The 23,032-nt window shown below is 50.4% G+C and overlaps 2 protein-coding genes across 2 annotated transcripts in view; one reads left to right on the top strand and one right to left on the bottom strand.

Annotated features, from left to right (window-relative positions):
* The window catches only part of WDR27 (WD repeat domain 27), a 196,515-nt gene extending 176,305 nt beyond the window's left edge, over positions 1 to 20,210 (bottom strand). The window contains exon 1 of the mRNA XM_079146199.1: positions 20,105 to 20,210. The gene's annotated coding sequence lies outside the window, so the exon portion shown is untranslated. The remainder of the gene's footprint in view (positions 1 to 20,104) is intronic.
* A 25-nt stretch (positions 20,211 to 20,235) lies between these two features.
* Positions 20,236 to 22,541, top strand: LOC306665002 (UPF0669 protein C6orf120 homolog). The gene is made up of 2 exons (XM_079146168.1): positions 20,236 to 20,314; positions 21,688 to 22,541. Exon 2 carries the CDS (start codon positions 21,729 to 21,731, stop codon positions 22,299 to 22,301), a length of 573 nt encoding a protein of 190 aa, XP_079002294.1. The 5' UTR covers positions 20,236 to 20,314; positions 21,688 to 21,728; the 3' UTR covers positions 22,302 to 22,541.
* The last annotated feature ends 491 nt before the right edge of the window (positions 22,542 to 23,032 follow it).

The following is a 23,032-nucleotide window of genomic DNA, read 5'->3' as shown; positions in this document are numbered from 1 at the left end:
AGGGGCAGTCTGTCTTCACCACACTGTACCCAGAGCACCAAGGCAGACACCTGCACACGTGGCTCATCCTCAGCGCGAGGGTTCTGCGTGCTGTCCTGGGAGCACACCACAGGAGTGAAGGTGTGTGAGCCTCGATGAGCAGCCCGAAAAGACACTTAGAGCACTGCCTCTTCTGACTGGGAGCGGCACCACCAGGCGCTCCGTCCCACACACCCTGGTGTGTGCGTATGTCTGTGCTTGCTCAGGGTAGCCCAGCCGACTCAAATCCCTCCATGTGGTCCTCGCCTACCTTGTCAGACTCAGCTGGCAAGTTCCTCCAACAGTGCCGTGCACCTCACAAGCACCTTCTCAGTTCTCAACAGCCAGGCCCTGCACACCCAGAGCCTCTGTGTGCCCAGACCCCTCTGCCTCAGATGCCAGTCCCATCCTCAACCTATCCCCAGCTCCGGTGTCACAGCCTGAGGGCCACACAACAGGAAAGCCTCCGTGCTGCCTTCTCGCCACCCACACATGGTTCACAATGACTCGCTTTCCCCTGGAGGTGCCATCTCACACTATGAGTGGTAAATACACCACGGCTGACACACCCTGCCCCTGCACCCTAACTTCAGCTCAGAGACACCTGTGTGAGAGAGGGACCCTGCACCTTCCCATATGTCTTCAGACTGTCACAAAATTCAGTGTTTAAAAGAGAAAGCAAGGAAGAAATCTCAGAGCCATGTACCAGGGTGGTATGCACCAAGTGGGTCAGTCCAGGACCAGGTGTATCTAAACTGTTTCCATCACGGTGAGGAGCCAGGTGCCCAAGCCCCTGGCATTGGCAAGTATGTTTAAGGGTGATTTGTCCTTCTGAACATGTTTAAGATGTGCTTTCCATTTACCTTTAAGAGTATTCTCTCTGCATTCATCCAAGTTCCATATCCTAAGATGATCCTGTGATGCAGAACAGAGTAGAGATGGATTCTCTTTATTTCCAAAAGCCATAGCAGTGATTGTCTGAAGGTGTCCTTGTAAGATTAGAAGCTGAGAAAATTAAAAATCAAAATATCACAAATTACATGTAACACCTAAAAAATAAAAAAGCAAAACAACATAATTTCAAACCTAAGAAAGTAAATAGATGTGTTTTTCAAATATGTTTATTTCATGTATTTATTTTGAATGCATTCATTAAAATTCCTGCTCATGTACATGGCATTATTCTCTCAAGTTAACCATATTGCTTTAATCAATAGCTGCTGAATGCACAGAGGACAAGTTGCCCAAACAGCATCAAAGAAATGGGGTAGGGGACAGGCCTTAGTAACCTTAGACTTAGGGAAAAACACCTGCCCCTGTTTGACCACCTGGTGAGAAGGGTCCCTGATGCTCCACAGGCAAAGCTGGTTCCCATCCAGGGGGAAGGCACAGTATAGTGGGCCGCAGGCCAGCTGCACATGAGACACCACCTCCCTTGACTCAGCCACGTACTTCTCTGTAACTACAGCATCCTCACGGCCACCAGGGCAGGAAACCTCCTGGGCCGTTTCCATCTTTGATCTAAAACACAAAGCACAGGAAAGATGACTGCAGGTCTGATATGTAACACAAACAAGAGTCTCCTGTCCATAATTGTTAGCAATGACTACTCGCACCTACTGACCCACCTCCACTCCAGGAAGGAAATCACTGAGGGAGCTGGGGGCTCTACCACCATGGTGCCCACTCCTCCATGGGCTTTCCAATCGAGCAGGCCTGTACTGGGCCCCACACTTCCCACCTCCTCAGTCTGCTTCCAGGACCCGGAAGTGAGCGCAGCTGCCACAGAGCTAGGGACAAAACAAGGCCCGAGCGACTGCATAGAGCCTTCAAAACACCAGTGACTGAACCAGCAATTACCAGTTACCTTCCAACTGCCCACAGCAAATGAGCTGGTGGTAAACTGCACGTAAACCCAGGTCTCCTAGGCTAACCTAGACGTTAGAGGACTTCACAACGCTTTGCCATCAACATAAGTTAGCAAGTGCAGTCAGTGAGACACCAGCTATGATGTGCAGAGTGAAAATTGATAAAACAATGACAAAATAAAGTGTTTCAGATTTTCTCCCACTCCATAGCTCTGTAAACACACCCACCACAGACACCCATGGGACAGCCTGGAGGCCCCTAGTCCTGCTCTTCCCCAAGCTCACTGAGGAACAGCCAGCGGTCCTGCCCACAGACCTCCAGGTCATCCTGCTGGCCCTATTGGCCAGCTGTCATGCTGCCCGTGTAGAACCAAAGGGTGACAGAGTTCATTCAGTTTGGAGAAACCTGGGCAGGGCCCAAGAACAAAATAGCAGTTACAACAGAGGAGCAAGAAGTGGCCACTGGACCAGAAGGGATTGTGTCCCAGTGAAAGACAGGGACGAGGCGCTGATGCAGTGGAGAGCCTGCACGTCAGCAAGCAGGCCCCCCAGAAGGGCTCCCCTTAAACTCGGTATTCCCTAGACAGCTACCAGAGGTTGCTGAACAAAGACATGAGAACAGTACAGCTGCCACTGAGGAAAATCCACACGTTGGCCAGGCAGCTCCCAACAGCCCACTGACATTTCAGTGAGAATGTGCCCACCTAAGTCCGGATTCTGCTGAGACAGCTGTGAGAATGTGCCTGCAAGGACCCCACTCTGCCCTTCCTTCTTCAGCCGGATGCACTGACTGGGCTGATCCCCTGGAACCCACGTGGCCCAGCTGTGAGAATGTGCCTGCGAGGACCCCACTCTGCCCTTCCTTCTTCAGTCAGACGCACTGACTGGGCTGATCCCCTGAAATCCACGTGGCCCTGAGACTAGGTCCTAGTGCACCTATGGCCAAGGTGACCCTGGGCAGGCCCTGCCTCTACTGTCTATCTGTCCCAGGCTCCTCTCCCTGCTCCTCTGGCTCCGCACTGCCCCACTGTGCTCCTGCCCCCTCTCCCCTTCCTTGTTCCTCCCAGGCCTGAGCTGCCCGGCCCCTGGCCATGTCTTCACAGCACTCCTGCAACCTGCACTCCAGGACAGCACAGAGCACGGTCTCCCCTGCCACACCACCCACCGAGCAGCCATGGCCACCTCCTCTGTGCAGCTGGACCTCACCGGTTAACAGGTTCCCCTGTTGAGGAGGGACACCACGGACCCTGCAGATCATCTCCTGGAAAATAGTCAAAATGATCGATAAGCAACTTCAGAAGAGACTGGGTTAGAAATGCTAGTCTCAGAATCGAGGCCCAGTTATCAGAGAAATGTGGAGTGAAGGTGATACAGTCTAAGAACAGAATTAGAGACAGTGTCCTCCATGACCTCACTATAACTGATGCCCTGTTATGATAAGTGAAAGGCGATTTCTAATGACTTGGAAATTCTCAGTATTTGAAGAAAAAATAAAAACATGTTGAATACTTTAAAGCACATTTGTGGTGCTCGCTTCGGCAGCACATATACTAAGATTGGAACGATACAGAGAAGATTAGCATGGCCCCCGCGCAAGGATGACACACGAATTCGTGAAGCGTTCCATATTTTTTAAATTGGGGTAGTGGGAGCATTCCTTAACATTGTGAAGGCCATCTACGCTAAGCCCATGGCCAATATCATTCTAAATGGTGAAAAACTGAAAGCATTCCCCCTAAAAACTGGAACAAGGCAGGGATGCCCTCTTTCACCACTTCTATTCAATATCGTCCTTGAAACTCTAGCCAGAGCAATTAGACAGACCAAAGAAATTAAAGGGATACAAATTGGAAAAGAAGAACTCGAACTATCCCTGTTCGCTGATGACATGATTATATATTTAGAGGAAACTGGAAATTCCACAGAAAACTCTTAGAACTCATAAGTGAATTCAGTAAAGTAGCAGGTTACAAGATCAATGCTCATAAATCCAATGCATTTTTATACATAAGTGATGAATCTTCAGAAAGAGAAGTTAGGAGAACTACCCCATTCACAATAGCATTGAAAAAAAATAAATACCTGGGAATCAGTCTCACAAAAGAGGTGAAAGACCTCTACAATGAGAACTACAGAACACTAAAGAAAGAAATTAAAGAAAACCTTAGAAGATGGAAAGATCCCCCATGTTCCTGGATAGGCAGAATTAATATTGTCAAAATGGCCATATTACCAAAAGTGCTATACAGATTCAATGCAATTCCAATTAAAATCCCAATGATGTACCTTACAGAAATAGAGCAAGCCATTATGAAATTCATCTGGAAGAATAAGAAACCCAGAATAGCTAAAGCAATCCTCAGTAGAAAGAGCGAAGCAGGGGGTATCACAATACCAGATCTTCACTCTATTACAAAGCAATAGTAACAAAAACAGCATGGTATTGGTACCAAAATAGACAGGTAGATCAATGGTACAGAATAGAGGACATGGACACAAACCCAAATAAATACAATTTTCTCATACTAGACAAAGGTGCCAAAAATATGCAATGGAGAAAAGATAGCCTCTTCAACAAATGATGCTGGGAAAACTGGAAATCCATATGCAACAGAATGAAACTAAACCCCTATCTCTCACCCTGCACAAAACTCAACTCACAATGGATCAAGGACCTTGGAATCAGACCAGAGACCCTGCATCTTATAGAAGAAAAAGTAGGTCCAAATCTTCACCTTGTTGGTCTAGGATCAGACTTCCTTAACAGGACTCCCATAGCACAAGAAATAAAAGCTAGAATCAACAACTGGGATAGATTCAAATTAAATAGCTTTCTCTCAGCAATGGAAACTATCAGCAATGCAAAGAGAGAGCCTACAGAGTGGGAGAATATCTTTGCCACTCATACTTCAGATAAAGCGCTAATTTCCAGAATCTATAAAGAACTTAAAAAACTCTACACCAAGAATACAAATAATCCAATCAACAAATGGGCTAAGGATATGCACAGACACTTCACAGAAGAAGATGTACAAGCAATTAACAGATATATGAAAAAATGTTCTCAACATCTCTAATAATAAGAGAAATGCAAATCAAAACTACCCTAAGATTTCGTCTCACCCCAATTAGAATGGCGATTATCAAGAACACAAGCAACAATAGGTGTTGGAGAGAATGTGGGGAAAAAGGTACACTCATACATTGCTGGTGGGGTTGCAAATTAGTGCAGCCACTCTGGAAAGCAGTATGGAGATTCTTCAGAAAGCTTGGAATGGAACCACTATTTGACCCAGCTATCCCACTCCTTGGCCTATCCCAAAGGACTTAAAATCAGTATACTACAGAGATACAGTCACATCAATGTTCATAGCTGCTCAATTCACCATAGCCAGATTGTGGAACCAACCTAGATGCCCTTTAGTTGATGAATGGATAAAGAAACTGTGGCATATATATACAATGGAATATTACTCCGCCATGAAGAATGATAAAATCATGGCATTTGCAGGCATATGGATGAAATTGGAGAATATCATGCAAAGTGAGATAAGCCAATCTCAAAAAACTAAAGGACAAATGATCTCGTTGATAAGCAGATGAGGACATATAATGGGGGGTAGGAGGGGTTTGCGTTAGGGTTAGGGTTAGGTTAGGGTTAGGGATAAGGAGGGTGGGAAGAATGAGAAAGGAAGGACTGTATAGAGGGAAAAGAGGGGTGGGAGGGGTGGGGGGAAGGAAAAAATAACAGAATTAATCAAACATTGCCCTATGTAAATTTATGATTTTTAATAAAAAAAAATGGAAAAAAAATAAAACACATTTGTCACCAACTCACAATTCTGGTTTTACTTATTTTACATTTGCCAAGATACAGTGAGTGTCATATAAAAACATCTGAAACACCCCAAATGTTCATCAGCAATGAAATGCACAACAAGCCATGTTCACAGAGGGGCACTCTGCGATAATAAGCAGTGCGGTGCAGGTCACCTGGGATGAGGAAAGCCAGACGCACAGGCTGCTATGGCCAGGCGCTGGCAGGTCGACCTGGACAGTGGCTGTCTGAGAGGAAGCAGGGTTCTGGGGCTGGCAGGTGTGCTCCTGGACCAGAGGCTGACCCACCTTTCCCTCTGTGCCCCTCCGCTGAGCCAGTGGAGCCCGAGTCTCAGGGGCAAAGCCCACTGCCCTCCACTGGCTTGCAGCCTATGTAGTGCACACTGGCACCTGGGACACAGTCTCACCATCTGGGCTCAATGGCCCAGAGGCACTGTCCCCTGACTACAGGAGGCCAGCACTGTCCCTTCAGGCTGCCTCACTCCTTGGCCAGTTCTTGCTCCTCTGTCCCTCTGGTTAGACTACACAATGTGGCTGCCTCATACCCAGCTCTGGTAAGGACAGAGCACCCACCTTCTCACTCTGGTGGTACCTAACAGGTGACATGCATGCCACACTTACCTGCTGACCAAATGGATCTATAGTGCCCTCTAAAGGAGGTGATGTATATACACAGTCCTGGCCATTACGTGCTCACAATCACAAAGCCTGAGCAGCGAGGGGCACCGAACCCCGCATGCCAGCAGGATCTACCCTTGCTCAGTGCTGCTCTCCCTGGATGAGCACTGGTTAATATCAACATGGAGATGAGGCAGTTGTTCTCCCCACCCTGTTCTGAGAACCACGGAGACCACAGTTGTATGAGTCCTGGTGCTGTCTACAGCTGCTTGGGAACCCGTGTATCCCTTGTCTCTGACCACAGAGACAAGGGAAACCAACAGGGCCTCCGATGAGCACCAAAGGACCCTAGAAAATAGCATCGAATCTGCACTGACGCTCTGAATGGCAGCACTGCAAGCTGGAGAACACCACGGACTTGGAAAACCTTGGAGCATGCAATAGGAAAGCCTTGGAGCATGCAATAGGAAAACCTTGGAGCATGCAACAGCAAGGCCACATCTCAGCAATTAGAGTTCTCGATGAAGCACAGAGAGTGCTCCTCATGTCATCTTGCCAAATAATACCCCCCAGAATAAGCTGTTGCCAGACACTGGATCATAGTCCCCCTGGAGCGGCCAGGTGTGAGAGGCCTGGCACCATCTGTGGGTGGCAGGGGTCTTTCTGAGCACGTGACCTTGCCATCGCGGTGTGTGGCCACTTTGTGAAAGGAGCTAAAAAGGAGGTAGATTAAAGGCACCCTTGATGCCCCACAGTAGGAAATCCACCTCGTGTTTGTCTCCTCTAAATAACTCCAAGCCTGACAAAAACGCTTACTCTGCTCTGTGCCATGAACACAGAAAGATGAAGGAGAAAGACCTGCATCACCATGGCCTCCGAAAGTACCTTGAGTCAGGGTGACAAGAAGTCAGCTTGGGTCCTTGTCTCAGAAATGGCCTGAAGGAACAGCTTTAAGATATTCAATGGCATTTATAAGACTTAAAACATTTCCCCTGCACTCTTTCAGTCTATTAAGGAAAATCATGCATCTAAATACTAAGAATCCAGTATTACATTTTCAAGTTTTTTCATGTAAAAAAATGCATCAGAATGGTCTTAGCTCCTGAGAACACGGTGCTCATGTCCACCCCTTTATGTCCCTCACCTCATCATCTTCATCACGCGGGCGCCCTGGGCTCCTTTATTCTCTTTTTTCATGCAACACGTTTATGATGGGGACAGAATGGAGATCCCACCGAGGGTGAGAAGGACTCCAAGCTCTCGGCCTGCAGCAGAGCCTCCAGCCCGTCAGTCCTCAGAGCCATCTGGGTACTGCCCCCTTGGGTCCAGTGTGCACACACGTGTGAGCACGTGAAGGTGCTGGGGTGCATTGTGGCACATGCGTGCACATACATGTGAATGTGAGCACTGAGCACATGGGTGCCTGCACTGTGAAAGGGGATGTGTACATCTATTTATGGTCATGTACATGTCTCCCTCCAAAACAGGCAAAGAGGGTTTAAAATTTAAGTGCTTATCTATGAAAATAGAGTGGTACACTTCATACTTTATGTACCCAACAATTTGTCTATCCATTCTTCCCCAACACCACTCCAGGAAGGATCGAGGAGTCACAGAATTTAGCAAAGTGGGGCAAAGTACTTCTAAACAGCAATGACGAGAGAACACCTTCTATTGGGGCTGGAAACACTGACTGCCCTGGCTTGACACTTAAGTGCTGAGTACAGCATCAAATGGTCACACCGTGCCCCAGTACTATGTGTGCAAGACTAATCAATGTTCAAAGACATGAGAATATAGGACTGACGTTCATGTTTTCGTGGAAATAAGAGGCTAAAGAGACACTATTTTTAAACCATTTCTTATGAGTTGATCTCAAAGGTGATCCATGAGTTTGGAATGACCAAGCAAATAATCTCTCCTGGTCTCAGGGTCCTTCCACAAAATCTGCTGAGGCTCTTGGGAAGCTTACAGCACTAGTGTGTCTGAGTCAGTCCTGAAAATTCTATTGTCAGTAGGAAAACACAAACCTGTTTATTGAAAACTGAAAAAAGAGGGATTTTTAAAAATTGAGATGTAAACAAAAAGCAGCGTGCTGGGAGACAATGTGCCATGGGGCAGCTGGGGTCGGGAGTGAGCCAGCCTAAGCTTTGGTGTTGGATGGGAGTGCACACAGCAGCCCCTGAGGGCCAGTTTCATCGTGAGCTTAGAAACTGAAGGTGGGTCGCATCTATGCCCACCACCCTGGAGGCTGGGATCCACACAGACGTGCTGCATCACCACAACGCATCTCCATGAATGCACCTAACACTGCTCCTGTCCTAACGTAGGGAAAAATGAACGGACTTCTCTTCATACCACACAGATCCAGGTTTAGGGGGTCCTCCTTTCCCAAAATTTTGTGAGGAAGAGTCACTTAAAGATTATAGTCATAAATGAAGAATTGGAATGGACGTTGGCAGGGTTCCCACAATGAAGGGCCAGGGAGCCAACGTCTGCTAGTGGAAGATCAGGGTCGGGTCCAGCCAAGGTCGCCAAGGGCAGTGAGGTTTGGGGAGAGGGAAGGAGCAGAGGGCAGGAATGTGGGAGACCCAAAACGAGGTCAGAAAGTGACGTTTTAATGGAATGCTCTGAATTTTTTATTTTGAATTAAGATTCATGATTGCTTCCATAATTTATTCAAACTGACAGAATCAAACACCCGAGTTTATAAATCAAGTCACAGTCGGTCTGCTCAACGGGAGCAAGCCCCAGTGACACCGTAACCAGGAACATCACAGGACAGCATGCAGGGCAGCACTGTGCGCACCTCCAGTGACCGGCCCACCCTGCACAGGGGACACCAGGCAGGGCACTGTGGGCAGGCTGTCAGCACCTTCTCTCGCCTGCAGACTTGCCTCCCCACAGCTGAGACCTCGACCACATCCCTTTGGCTGATTTGTCTCTTTTATTAGATATGTGACTTAAGTCGGAACTTGAATGTCCAAGCCATGCAAATATTCTCCCTCCATTTCACCTGGTCCCTGTGCAGGGCCTGCACCCAGGGAGCCTGGCTCTGCTCCTCTCCTGGGAGAAGGTTCTCCTGGCCTGGGGCCTGTCTCGAGTGGTGGTATCCTCCATGGGTGACTCCTGCTCTTCCTCCAGAGTGTACCCTGCAACTCGAAACCACAGAGGTCTTCCCCACCACACAGAGGCCCACTCATCCCCTACAGCAACCCCGCTGCCTCTCCCCACTGGGATTCCAACAGACGCCTAGGCACTGTCTTCCTAGAGAACTGCAGAACGGCAGTCTCCCTAATGTGAGGCACAGGCAGGTGGGTGGCCCCAAGGGAGTCCATGCTGCTGCTGTCTGCCACACCAGACTCCATGTTCACCCCTAGCTGAGCACAGGGGGAGGAGGCAGGCAGAAGAAAGCCAGGCAATGGAGAATTCTCCCAGGCTCCACACAGAGGAAAGGCCCACAGCACCCTCATCCATGTTTGGCCTGGCACTAATGATCAAGGCTGTCCCCTCTGCAGGCCAAGAGGAGGGCTGCCCTCCCAAGGTTCTCACCAGGGTCTCAGCCAAAGCCAGATGTCCTGATGGGCATCTCCCTGATTACCAGCAATGTTGAACATTTTTTCATATATTTGTTGGCCACTTGTATTCCTTCTTTTGAGAAATGCTGTTTCGTTTTAGGTTTTCTTGCCCATTTATTAAATGAATTATTTGGGGGCATGTTTGGTGTTTTTTCTCACTCCGCTTAGAATGCTATCATCAAGAATACAAATAATAATAAATGCTGGAGAGAATGTGGGGAAAAGGTACACTCACGCATTGTTGATGGCACTGCAAATTAGCACAACCACCCTGGAAAGTGGAACAGAGATTCCTCAAAGACTAGGAATAGAACCACCATAGCACCCAGAAACTCCTCTCCTTGGTGTTCATCCTAAAGAATTAAAATCAGCTATCCCACTCCTCAGTATATATCCAAAGGAGTTAAAATCAGCATACTATAGTGACAAAGGCACATCAATGTTTATAGCAGCTTAATTCACAATAGCTAAGCTGTGCAGCCAACCTAGGTGCCCTTATAACAGATGAATGGATAAAGAAAATGTGGTACATATACAGTGGAGCACTACTCAGCCATAAATAAGAATGACCTTATGATATTGGCCAGTAAATAGATGGATCTGGAAACTATCATGCTAAGTGACATAAGCCAATGCCAGAAAACCAATGGTTAAATGTTTTCTCTGATATGTGGAAATTAACCCACAACGGGGGGAGGGGAGTAGAAGTTCAAAAGGGAAATGAAGGGAAAGGAAGGGGGATAGGAAAAAGAACTACAGTGGAATGAATCTGAGATAACTTTCCTATGTTCACATATGAATACATCACAGTGAACCTCACCACCACGTACATCCACAAGAAATCAATTTAAAAAACAACTACGGGTAGACGGCAGAAAGATGTACAGAGAGGAGGGAGAAGGGAGTAGGGAGAGGGAAAAAGAAGGAGAGGGAAAGAGAAGGCAGGTCTGATCTAGAACAAGATATATTCCATGCTTCATTATGTCAAAATAGATTCTACTGTCATGTATAACTAAAAAGAACCAATAAAAAACTTAAAAATAAAAAAATGTAAAGAATTAAAATCAGCATACTACTATATTGCTACACGAACATCAATGTTCACAGCAGCACAATTCACAATAGCCAACTCATTGAACTAGCTCAGATACCCATCCATGGATGAATGAATAAAGCAAATGTGGTGCGCATACACAATGGAGTTTTACTTAGCCATAAAGAAGAATGTTATGGCATTTGCTGGTAAACGTATGGAACTGGAGAAGATCATGCAAAGTGAAATGAAAGACAAGAGTCAAGTGTTTTCTCTCATATGTGGAAGCCAGACAGATATAAAGAGAAAAAAGTGGGGCAGGGGAATCCCATGAAAAGAGAAGGAAAATCAGTTTAGGAGAGGAAAGGGCTAATGGGAGGAAGGAAGGAAAGTGGGGAGCCACAGGACGGATCTGTCCATATACAAGCATATCTCAGTGAATCACACCTCTACATATAGAGCACCAGTGTTAAACACAAGGACTAAGCAGAAAGACCGCCAGCAGAGTGGATGAAGGGAAGAACAGGAGTGGGAGGAGGGAAATCAGCAGCACTGGGGACTGAAGTGAAGCAGAGTGTGCTGCAGCATTCATGAATACGTCAGAATAAACCCCTATCACATACGGCTAGAATGCACTAATGAAGACATAAAGACAAAAAAGGCAACAAGAAGAAACAGATGTCCACCTCCCAGTAGAACTTAGTATGTTGGGATAATAGAAGATTTCACTCTAATTAATTTGAAAAAACCTCAGCACAAGCAGGAAATCTAGAAAGCAGATTCTGAAGTGAGGAAGTCTCAGGCTTGCGGCTTAGTTCCTTGAGAGGCACCTGCACAAAGCCGGAAGAAAGAATGCTCCAGAACCCCTCCAAAGGCTGCATTCCACAGCTGGCAGGAGGCGTGGAGAGCCTGGGATGAGAGTCCTCTCCAAGCAGACTTGTCAGCCCTGCACGGCCCCCACAGGTCAGAAAGGCAGGACTGGAGTATTGTGGGTGCCAGTGCAGCAGGCAGATCAAGACCAGCAACCCCAACCCATGCACGCAGGTGGGAAAGAGCACAGCTGAGGCAGGGCCGAAGCTGAGTAGGGAGTGGCCACAGCAGCCATGCAACTCCCTGCCCACACACTGCCATACCCATTTACTGAGTACCTGCTGCACACGGCAGCTGCTGAGCAAACTGGAGCTGCCAGGGGGACAGGAGAGAAGCCACTACAGCCAGTTTGCTCCTTTGTGGTATTCCAGACAAGGAAATCAACCAGCAGGCCAGCAGTCACAGGAAGAGGCCTTTCCAAAGGACACCCCCCGACAAGACGGCCATCCCCATGCTAACACGAGCAGTCAGGGTGCAGTCTAGCTTACTGCCTGAAGAGCCCCCACCTACCCGCTCCCTGACTGCCACCTTCGAAAGAGAAGGCGTCACCCCTGCACCTCTGAGCAGCTCTGTGGCTCCGTGAGTGTCACCAAGCTGCACTGTCAAGTGAACCACACTCGCTCCTCTGACTACACTCTAGGTCTGCCCAGTTGGCCAACATCAGAACTCAACTGCCTGCAAAGTCTGGTCACTTAACAAGAACTCGCAGGAAAGAACTCAGGACAAAGGGGCTCAGCTTCAGGAGCAGTTTGCAACAGTGTGCCCAAGGTAGAGGAGGAGTGGATTTAAGATGAACCACCTAGGTTCTTACCAGGTCAGCAGGGCACATTAGGGGTGCAGGCTGCTCAATCAATCCTGATTGACACTTGCATAGGACCTGAGCTGCACTGTGGATCGGGTCCTATCTGCTTTGGCAGGTGAGTCAAGACCAACCCCCGAAGGGCTGCAGAGTTCAGTGTGTGCTCCTTCCAGAAACACAAGAGTGTGCACCACCCCATAATTTGCAAGTGCTCTCAGGTTCTGCTCTTGAATTTAGTCACTTGGGACCCTTAGCCCAGTTAGCCACTTAGGATCATTCTTGGATTCAGTTTTTCCTAAAGTTCATCCTCTGGTTTAGTCAGTTTTTTCACTGCTGTGAATAAAAGATCTGACAAGAACAATTTTAGAGCAAAAGTTTATTAGGGCCTCAAAGTTTCAGAGGTCTCAGTCCATAAGCAACTGGCTCCATCTCTAGGGGCTTGTGGTGAGATAGGGCATCATGGCCAAAGAGTATAGCAGAGGAAAGTGGTTTACATAATGATCAGGAAGCAGAGATTCACTCCACCTGTCAGATACAAAATAGATACCCCAAAGCCAGGCCCCAATGTCCACCTCCTCCAGCCACACCCCACCTGCCTTCAGTTAGCAATCAGGGGGTTAATTCACTGATTAGGTCATCACTGATTAGGTCATCATGATCCAGTCATTTCACCTTTGAATAGCCTTGCATTGCTTCACACATGAGATTGGGGGGGCACCTCACATCCAAACCATACAGTTTAGTTAAGGAGGTTGGTCCTGCATGTCCAAAAGTAGGAAGTGGCCAGTCAGGGTCCTGGTGGAGCTGTCCAGGTGGCCTCTCTGTCTGGGGCCCTGTTAGGTTGGGAGTACCACAGATTAGCAAAGCCCCTTGGTGAGTAGGTATAAACCTGCCTCCACATGAGGAGGCAGTCAAACCAGTCAAAAACAAGTTTCCTGGAAAATCACCAATTTTCTCAACCATCTCTGTAACTGTCTACCTAGTATGAATGTCCCATTTTCCAGAGGCGGCTTGCCACAGAAGAACTCACAAGCAAGCTTCAGCAGCTCTAAGCACAACAGGCCAAGTGCTCTCACACCACGTGCATACAGCTGCACATAGCTGCAGCTCTCTGGTGACAAGTCCTAGACTCCTGAACTGAACCCTGTAAAACTACCACTCTACACAGGTTTTCACTGGATGAAATCTGGGCAGGAGAGAGTGGATTCGGCAGGCCAGCCTTGCTCAAGTCATGCACACTACACAGGAAGGCCTGGTTATAGGCACGAATGTCCTACCTGAAACTGCCCTTGAGCTGTGCTATACCAGACAAGGCTGCTAGTTGGCTCACCATTACTGTAAAATACCTTAGAGAAGCCACTGAAGACCAGGAAAGATACTTTTGGCCCCAGTTCAGAGGTTCCATTCAGGGCATGCTCACTTGGGCCTACTGCATTGGTCCTCTGACAGCACACCACTGTGGGGGCACTTGGTGGAAGAGGCCTGTTCACTTCGTGGCAGCCAGAAAGCAGAGGGGACAAAGGGCTGGCGTCCCACCATCCCCCTTCAAGATCATGCCCCAGTGATCGAACTCCCTTCTCACCCCCTACCTTGGAGGCCCTACCTCCAGAAATTCTACCACCTCCCAAGAGTGCTACAGGCTGGGGCCAAGCCTTCAACACATGGCCCTGAGGACAGTCAAGATACAAATGATAGCATTCTGCTCAGCCCTCAAAAGCTCCTGTCCACCTCACAACACAAAATTGTTCATCCCATCCTCCAGGAGTCTCCAAAGTCTTAACTGTTCCACCATTGCTGAAAAGTCCAAGTTCAAAAAGTCCTTTGAGACTCAAGACAAACATTTCCATGCCAAAATGAAAGAATAGGAAACTAACAAGGAGGAATTAGTCCAAAGCAAGACCAGAACCCAGCATGACAAACACTGAACCCTGCGTCTTCATGCTTGGCATCTGGGACACCCAGCAACACAATGTGCAGCCCCACCCCACAACCCTGCGAGGCCCCTTTCAGCTTTCTTAGCAGATGCTCCACGTTCCTGGCATCTCTGCCTGTCTGGGGTCTCCACTGAAGGCTCCACTCCACTCTCACAGCTTCCTGCACTGCAACAATGCAGGCTGCCCACAAGGATTCTGACCCTGCAAGGCACTGTCTGGCCTCCCAGGCTTCCATGGAAATTGTGGAAGCCTGTGTGACCTTGTAAAACTAGCACATGTGAACCCACCAATGTCTGCCACCAGTGGGAGGAGTAGTGGGGCCCACCTCTGTGGCTACAGCAGCCCCTGAGTACCTTGATGGCTGTCACCATGGGAAAGAAATTCTAAGGAAACAATTCTTAGGCTTCACTGAACAAGTTCTCATCTCCAAACAAAGTTTTTAAATAAGTTTACATTTTTATACCCTTGAACTTTCTATGGGTGTGATCTCCCCAATTCCTGAGATGTCCTCGAAGCATCTTATTATCCTGCTGTAAAGTATTTGGCTTCTTTTAATGGTGCTGATCTTTTCAACAAACATACCCACCTTGGTCTCAACTTTAAAAATACCATTTCTCTGGCCAAATTGCAAGTTTTCAAATCTTCTGCTCTGCTTTAGCTCGTTTCTCACTGTGAACTTGAAAAAGCAGCCAGTAATACACACACCAGAGCCTGGACACTGTGCTGCCTTGAAATTTCCCCCAAAGAATTTTTCTGTCACCTTACTCAGTCTCACATTAAGTCTCTGGGCACACAAACAAGTTATTTGCCAAAATACGACACAATGGCCTCACCCATTCCCAATGGAGTCCTCATTCCCACAGGAAACCTCATCAGCAGTCTTACTCCCACAATCCTATCAGCATTCTGGCTTCTGAGCTACCACCAGACCATCTGCTAAGCTCTACTTGTAACGTACTAAGAGTTTTCTAACTAGCTTCTCCAAACTTTTTCAATTTCTTCCTGCAAATGAGTTCCAAAGGCGTCTGACCCATATGGTTTGGTAATTAATAGCAACGACTTCCACCTCTCAGTACCCGTTTCCTATGTTAGTCAGGATTCCACTGCTCTGACAAAATACCAGAGAAAAACAACCTAAAAGAAAGATTTATTTCGGCTAACAATGTCAGAGGTTTCAGTCCATGGTTACTTGGCTCCATCAACATGGGCCTCTGGCAAAGAACACCCTGGTGGGGAGCATGAGGCAGGATAAAGCTGATCGCCTCATTACAGCTAGGAAGCAGCGTGGGGAAGATGGCACATCCAAGTGAAATCCCTCGAGGACCCATTTCCTCCATCACCTCAAAGAGTTTCCACCAACAATCAGCAGCCCCTTCATCTACTTAAGAGATCAAAGCCCTAATGGTCCAACCCCCTCCCAGAGGCCCCACATCTGAACACTGCTGCATTGGGAATCAAGTCTTCAACATGTGACCTTTTGGAACATTTAAGATTCAAACTATAACAGGAAACGTGCAGACATACCTTAGCACAGAAAATCAATGTAGGCTCTGGGGTCAACTTATTCTAAATTCTTACCTTCTGAGTCAATGTGGACCTGCCACTGAACTCAAGAGTCTGCACTCATTCAACAGTCTTAAAGGTATGGTTTCAACAGACGTGTCTTTTTTGAGCACCTACTGAATGCATGTCTTCATGCTAAGCACCAAGGGCATATAAACTAATGAAATATAGTGAATCTTCTCCTCATAACAAAATGGGAGCAAAGGTTTCAGCCTCAAAGCAAATGAACTACGTGGGGCAGATCATGGGATAGCATGTGACATGTAGTAATATTCACTTAACATCCATTCCTTCACCTTCCATTCTTCCTCCCCATCTCTGGAGACTCAGTTTCTCAAATGCTGACCAGGGTATGAGGAAGCCCAAGTTAGCTTGAGCAGGAAACGATGGTCCTGGCTGGAAGAGGGTTCCATGTTGGCTCTCTTGCGTACCTCCTACTCTCCCCCTCAGATTCTAATTGGTTTCTGGGGCATTCTTGACTTTCAGAGCCTGTCTTCTGCTTTTCATCTTCTTGATTCTCAGTGGTACATCCTGAGCAATTTACTCAGGAAAATTTCCCAGTTCACTAATGCCACCTTCAGCTTCATCCAGTATGCTGTGTAGCCAAAACATCGTGGGGTCCCTGTGCTCTTGGACGTGATCTGGGTGTGTTGGATCTGATTCTGGAAGACCATTTATCCTTTCCTCACACAGGAAGTAGAAAGATCTTATAGGAGTCAGGCTGAAGTCAAATTCAAGATAAGCAAAACACCCATCTGACCAGGTGCTCTAGGAAAGTCCTCATCCTGAACTGTTCAGAAGATGGGGCACCGATATTTGGGAGAACAGAGACTCTACTGATGCATTCAATGGAGGACTAGATGAGATTACTAAGTAAATTTAATCAGCATGTCTGAATGTCTGTCTGTTGCAACCATACCTTAGGTAACTAGAAAGTGGGTAACTCACCACGTCTGAGTCTGCCCCAGGTACACTGCTCGGGGAAGTGAGGGCTTATAACCAGGATGTGAGAGAAGGATCAGCAGAATGTCTCAATTTCCCTGAGCCTGTTTCCTCTTCTGCAAAATGGAAATAAGAACACGTAGCTCCCAGGTGTCCTTGATCTGGCCTGTCCTGCTTTCCACTTGCTCCTACTCGAGCACTGGGGTAATACACTTGAGCCTGAGCAACGTAGGGAGGCCCTGACTCAAAACAAAATAGAAAGGGGCCAGGATATAGCTCAGTGGTGGGCTCGCCTGGCACACTCAAGACCAGGTTGGACCCAGTACCACAGAAAGCAAGGAAGGGGCTCGAGGGTGTTTGAGAACACAGCCCTCTCCACACACTGAACCTCCTTGACTGTGCTGCCTTCCAGATGGGCAAGTCAAGGCCTGTGAGCAAACTGCCCCGTCCAGGGACTTTCATCAAAGCACGGAAAGGGCTGGGACATCTGTGATGGCCTCCACTGCTCCCTCCTGTGCTGGCCATAGGACTCTTGGCTGACAGGTTCACTCAGAATATATCAGTGTGCTGCCTTCTAGGTTCTGGGGTTGTTGACGAGAAGTCTGGGGAAGACATTATGGGGAAATTTTGACAGCTCCCTCCCTCTAAGCCCCAGAGGAGTTAATAATGTGCTCGTGTTACTAAGCTTTTTGTGACCAAAGTACCAGACAAGAACTCCACAGAGCAGGAAGAGTTTATTTTGGCTCACCGTTCCAGAGGTTTAGTCTGTGATCGGGCGACTCCACTGCTCTGGGCCCAAGGTGAAGTCTACCACCACAGCAGGAGGTCACAGTGGAGAGCCACCCTGCTTCGGGTGGCCCAGAAGCAGAGGGAGAAAGGGAAAGGGCCCCAGGGAGGATGCGCCCTCCAGGGCACGAGTCCAGTGACCACCTCCTCCAGCCACACCACACCTGCCCAGAGAACGAGTGCATCCACCACACGAGGAGGGGCTGACTAGGCTGCCGCTCTCGTAATGGACGCGCTCACCTCTGGACACTCCTGCCTGAGCACGGGAGCCTTGGTGGACGCCTCAGATCCAGACTGGAGGAGGCTCCACGGTGTCCAGGGAGCAGATCATCTTGTCACAGCATCATGGGAATGCAAGGCTGCCATCCTTCCCTCCAACCCTCCCAAGTGGACAGATAAAGGAACTGGATCCCTCGAGCGTAGGCAGGACCAGGGCTTTAAAGGTCAAGAAGTTCTTGGAGATTTTCAGACTCGAAATAAAAAGGCCATTGATGTCCTACAGATCTAAATTTCTTAACAAGTTATGAGTCTCCAAAGCCCCCTGAAGTGTAATCTTCTGGAGTCCTTTCTTATTACTAAAGGGGAAGAGATTCTGGAGGCCAGAAAGTGAGGCGACCACTGCAGGTGACACCCAGGCCTGGTGGGACCGTTTCGTCTCCGACCTCAGGAGGAGCCACCGGGAGGGAATCTCAAACATCAGCCAGACGAGGCCTGGCTGCAGCTGGGTGCTTCTCCATCCTACGGGGGCTCGTGGTGTGCCTCAGAGTCCACTCTGAGGTGGACTGGTGGTGCTTGGACTTGGCTTTTCCTCTTGCGTTCTTGCTTGTTAAGCTACAACCTCAGCTGGTGCTGCTGCTGCTGCGCAGAGCAGTCAGCACAGTGAGGTGATGGCAGGGTGAGGTGGCCAGCGCCTCCTAGGAGGAGGCCCTCAAGTGCCGTTACCAGGTCCTGGGGGACACGGGCAGGGTGGCTCTGGGGAGGTGAAACTGGCCTGCCATCTCTTCACGGGGACAGAGGTGGCCATGAAAGTCCTGCCAAAGGTGGAGCAGAACTTCGCCAGCACTACTCAGGCTGGACCTAATGGAGATGGGAGCACCCACATGTGATCCCACTGTCTCAACACGGAAACCACTGTGACCGTCGACCTCGTGACGGAGCATGCAGGTGGGGGACAGCTGAGGCACTCCCCTGGAGGCTGCTGGTGTGCAGGAGGAGGAGGCCCGCGGACTGTTCAGGCAGGTCCTGCGTGTCCTGCACTCCTGCCAGGAGAAGGGAATCACACAGGGACCTGACGTGGAGAACAGTCTGGTGGACACTACAGGAGACGTCAAACTGCGACTTCGGCCAGGGTGGCAGGTGCACAGCTGGGCAGAAGCTGGGCAGGTTCTGGAGCACTCTCCAGTGCTGGGCCCAGAATCTCCCAGCAGGAAGCCGAGGACAGCCCTGGGTGGACACCTGGAGCCTGGCTGTCCCTCTGTGCTTCACGGTCATGGAAGGACTCCTATTTAAAGGGGCCGTCTGGAAGCTGAAGGAGCAGATCCTGCGTGCAAGGCATGACAGCCCCTCTCATGTTTCCACCGAAGGGTGAAGTCCTGTCACTCACCAGCCATGGACCCCACGCAGAGGCCACAGTGGACCAAACCACAGGCCACCGTGGCTGAGCCAGGGTGAGGAACATTCACCGACTGGTCCTGGAGAGCCCCCTGGAACCACAACTGCTGGATCAGATGCCAAATCAGAACAGGAGGGACTGAGTGTGGGGTCCACGTCCAGTGCAGATACAGGATTAGGGACGGAATGTGGCCACTGAGAGTGAAATGTAAACCCAAGTGTACAAGGGTGATGACGAGTCAAGCTCAGGTTCACCAAGGGTAACCACTGAGCACGGTCCGGGAATCCAGGGACTCGGGGTGACCACACAACACAGCTGAGGACCCCAAGCGAACAAGGGTGGCCCCCGAGCAGTGCTGAAGACCCCCAAGGAAGCCAAGCCGGCCTCAGGGCCCAGCTCAGGACCACCCAGGGCACCGCTCAGGACCCCAAGCGAACAAGGGTGGCCCCGGGCACAGGTCAGGACCCTTCAGGCCCAAGGTGAGCGACCCCACGCTTTCCCCACAGCGAGCGGCAGGGTCCAGGGCGAGGCCAGGCTCGGGAAGGACGCCTCTCCAGGGGTCACCGCCGCGGCGACCCGGGGCAGAAGGCGGCCCGCCGGCGACGGAGAGGGGCACGGGCAGAGCGACGAGCCTCGGCAGCCTCACCTGCGGTCCCGCGGACGCCGGAGCCCCGCGGCGACGCCCAACGAGGCCCGAAAGCCAGACGTCCGGCCCGCGCTCGCCGCGTCGCCGTGGTGACGGGAAGGCCCGCGCCTCGACCCACTTCCGGCGCCTCACTTCCGGCGCGACCTCCCTTCCGCCTGCGGGTGCGGACCCGCCCGGCCGGATGCTGCTGGCGCGGCGCGGCGGCGGTGAGTTCTGCGCGGCGGCCCTGCCCCTCCGGGCGCCGCGTGCTGCCCCCGCGCTCCGCTCCCCTCCGTGTGGTCTCCCCTCCTCTGCTCTCCGTCCAGTCCTTTCCGTTCTCCCGCTGTCCTTCCGCTGTCCCCTCGCCTGCCCTCGCTGCTCTCCTCTCTCTGGCTTCGCCTGCCCTGCACCGCTCTCCCCTCCCTGTGGCCTGGCCTGCCCTGCCCTGCCCTGCACCGCTCTCCCCTCCTTGTGGCCTGGCCTGGCCTGCCCTGCGCTCCCCTCCTCTGGCCTCGTCTGCTCTGCACTGCTCTCCCCTCCCTGTGGCCTGGCCTGGTCTGCCCTGCCCTGCACTGCTCTCCCCTCCTTGTGGCCTGGCCTCGTCTGCCCTGCCCTGCACCGCTCTCCCCTCCCTGTGGCCTGGCCTGGTCTGCCCTGCCCTGCACTGCTCTCCCCTCTCTTTGGCCTGGCCTCGTCTGCCCTGCCCTGCACTGCTCTCCCCTCCCCGTGGCCTGGCCTGGTCTGCCCTGCCCTGCACTGCTCTCCCCTCTCTTTGGCCTGGCCTCGTCTGCCCTGCCCTGCACAGCTCTCCCCTCTCTGTGGCCTGGCCTGGCCTGCGCTGCGCTCCCCTCCTCTGGCCTCGTCTGCTCTGCACTGCTCTCCCCTCTCTGTGGCCTGGCCTCGTCTGCCCTGCCCTGCACAGCTCTCCCCTCCCTGTGGCCTGGCCTGGTCTGCCCTGCCCTGCACCGCTCTCCCCTCTCTGTGGCCTGGCCTGGCCTGCGCTGCGCTCCCCTCCTCTGGCCTCGTCTGCCCTGCACTGCTCTCCCCTCCCTGTGGCCTGGCCTGGTCTGCCCTGCCCTGCACTGCTCTCCCCTCCCCGTGGCCTGGCCTGTGCTGCTCTCGCTGCTCTCCCCTTCTCTGGCCGCCTCTGCACTGCTCTGCTCTCCCCTCCCCATGGCCTGGCCTCAACTGCCCTACACTGCTGTCCCCTCCCCGTGGCCTGGCCTGGCCTGCGCTGCACTCCCCTCCTCTCGCTTCATCTGCCCTGCACTGCTCTCCCCTCCCCGTGGCCTGGCCTGGCCTGGCCTGCGCTGCACTCCCCTCCTCTTGCTTCATCTGCCCTGCACTGCTCTCCCCTCCCCGTGGCCTGGCCTGGCCTGCGCTGCACTCCCCTCCTCTCGCTTCATCTGCCCTGCACTGCTCTCCCCTCCCCGTGGCCTGGCCTGTGCTGCTCTCCCCTCCTCTGGCCTGCCCTGCCCTGCGCTCCTCTCCCCTCCCCTTCCTGTTGTCCACTTCCCTGCCGTCCCATCCCCTGCGGCCCCCTGGTTGTGTGCACCTGGCAGAGTTCAAACACGGGGCTTGTGCTTTTCCTTTACAGGGCACAGCAGCCACAGATGAGGAAGAGCCCCAGCTGAGTGCCCCAGCCATGGCCGCTCCCTGGAGAGCGGCTCCCTGTAGGAGGGCCCTGCTGATGCTTCTGGCCTCCCAGGCGGTGGCCCTAGTGAAGTGCTTGGAAGCTGATGATGTTCCGGAAGAGTGGCTCCTCCTGCACGTGGTTCAGGGCCAGATTGGGGCAGGAAACTACAGCTACCTGAGGCTGAACCACGAGGGGAAGATCGTCCTGAAGATGCAGAGCCTCCGAGGGGATGCAGACCTGTACGTGTCGGACAGCACCCTCCACCCCAGCTTCGATGACTACGAGCTGCAGTCGGTCACCTGTGGCCAGGACGTGGTCTTCATCCCAGCACACTTCCAGCGCCCCGTGGGGATAGGGATCTATGGACACCCGTCTCACCACGAGAGCGACTTTGAGATGAAGGTGTATTTAGACAGGACGGTCGAACAGTACCCGTTTGGTGAGGCCTCTTACTCCACAGATGGTGCAGAAGCAGGTCAGAAGCATGCGTATGCTCCAGAGGAGGCATCGCAAGAGGAGGAGTCTGTTCTCTGGACGATACTAATCAGCATTTTGAAACTAGTACTGGAAATTCTTTTTTGACTCCTAAAAATCCTCTAGAGCACAGTGCTCGTAATCTGTGAAGGTGATTGCAGTTTGCTGTGAACCTTGCTACTTTACCTGACTGAAATTCTGATTACTTTCTAGACAAGGGGTAGAAAAATAAAGCCATACAGTTTTGGTACCTCATATCCCCAAAATAGGAAAAGCAGGAAGCAATTTTTCTTTTGAAGCTCAAAATTTCTTTAAAATGAATATGCCCAATAAAACACTTAATCTCCACTATGATCAGTTTTTCAGGCAACCGAAAAGCAATCAAAATATGAAGTTCAGCATGTTTTCAGTTTTTACTAAAATCAAGTCAGAAATGCAATGATTTATTTAAATTCCCCTGAGCATGGACTAAAGACTCAAGTCTGCCCCAAATAGGGATGTGTTGTCTTCTATTGGAACCGGATTTCCTTGAAGGCAGTCATTTGCACAGTTTTTTGTTCTGTGCCAATTATATAATTAATGACAATTATAAAGCCCCCTCACCCCCGCACCAATCTTATCAGGCCATTTGTCATTTCAGGCTTCCTATCACTAAAGTTCTTTGGTTATTAAATAACTGTTATACTACTTAAGGCAGGCCAGAAGCACCATCATAAAAACAGTAATTTTTCAGTCTAAAGTTAAAATATTTCAAATTAAGTTGCTAAGTATTTCTCTTTATTTTCCACTGAAATAAAAAAAAAATTGGAATAGGAGCAGTTTTCTACCTATAACTAGCT

The sequence above is a fragment of the Sciurus vulgaris genome (genome assembly GCF_902686455.1).
Source record: "Sciurus vulgaris genome assembly, chromosome: 7".
In the NCBI taxonomy this organism is placed as follows: domain Eukaryota; kingdom Metazoa; phylum Chordata; class Mammalia; order Rodentia; family Sciuridae; genus Sciurus; species Sciurus vulgaris.
The sequence above is the reverse complement of the archived record's forward strand: the minus strand, read 5'-3'. Positions and strand labels throughout refer to the sequence as shown.

What these genes read in the sequence shown, in the direction of transcription:
- LOC306665002 (XM_079146168.1), top strand. Translation starts at nt 21,729, where the DNA reads ATGGCCGCTCCCTGGAGAGCGGCTCCCTGTAGGAGGGCCCTGCTGATG.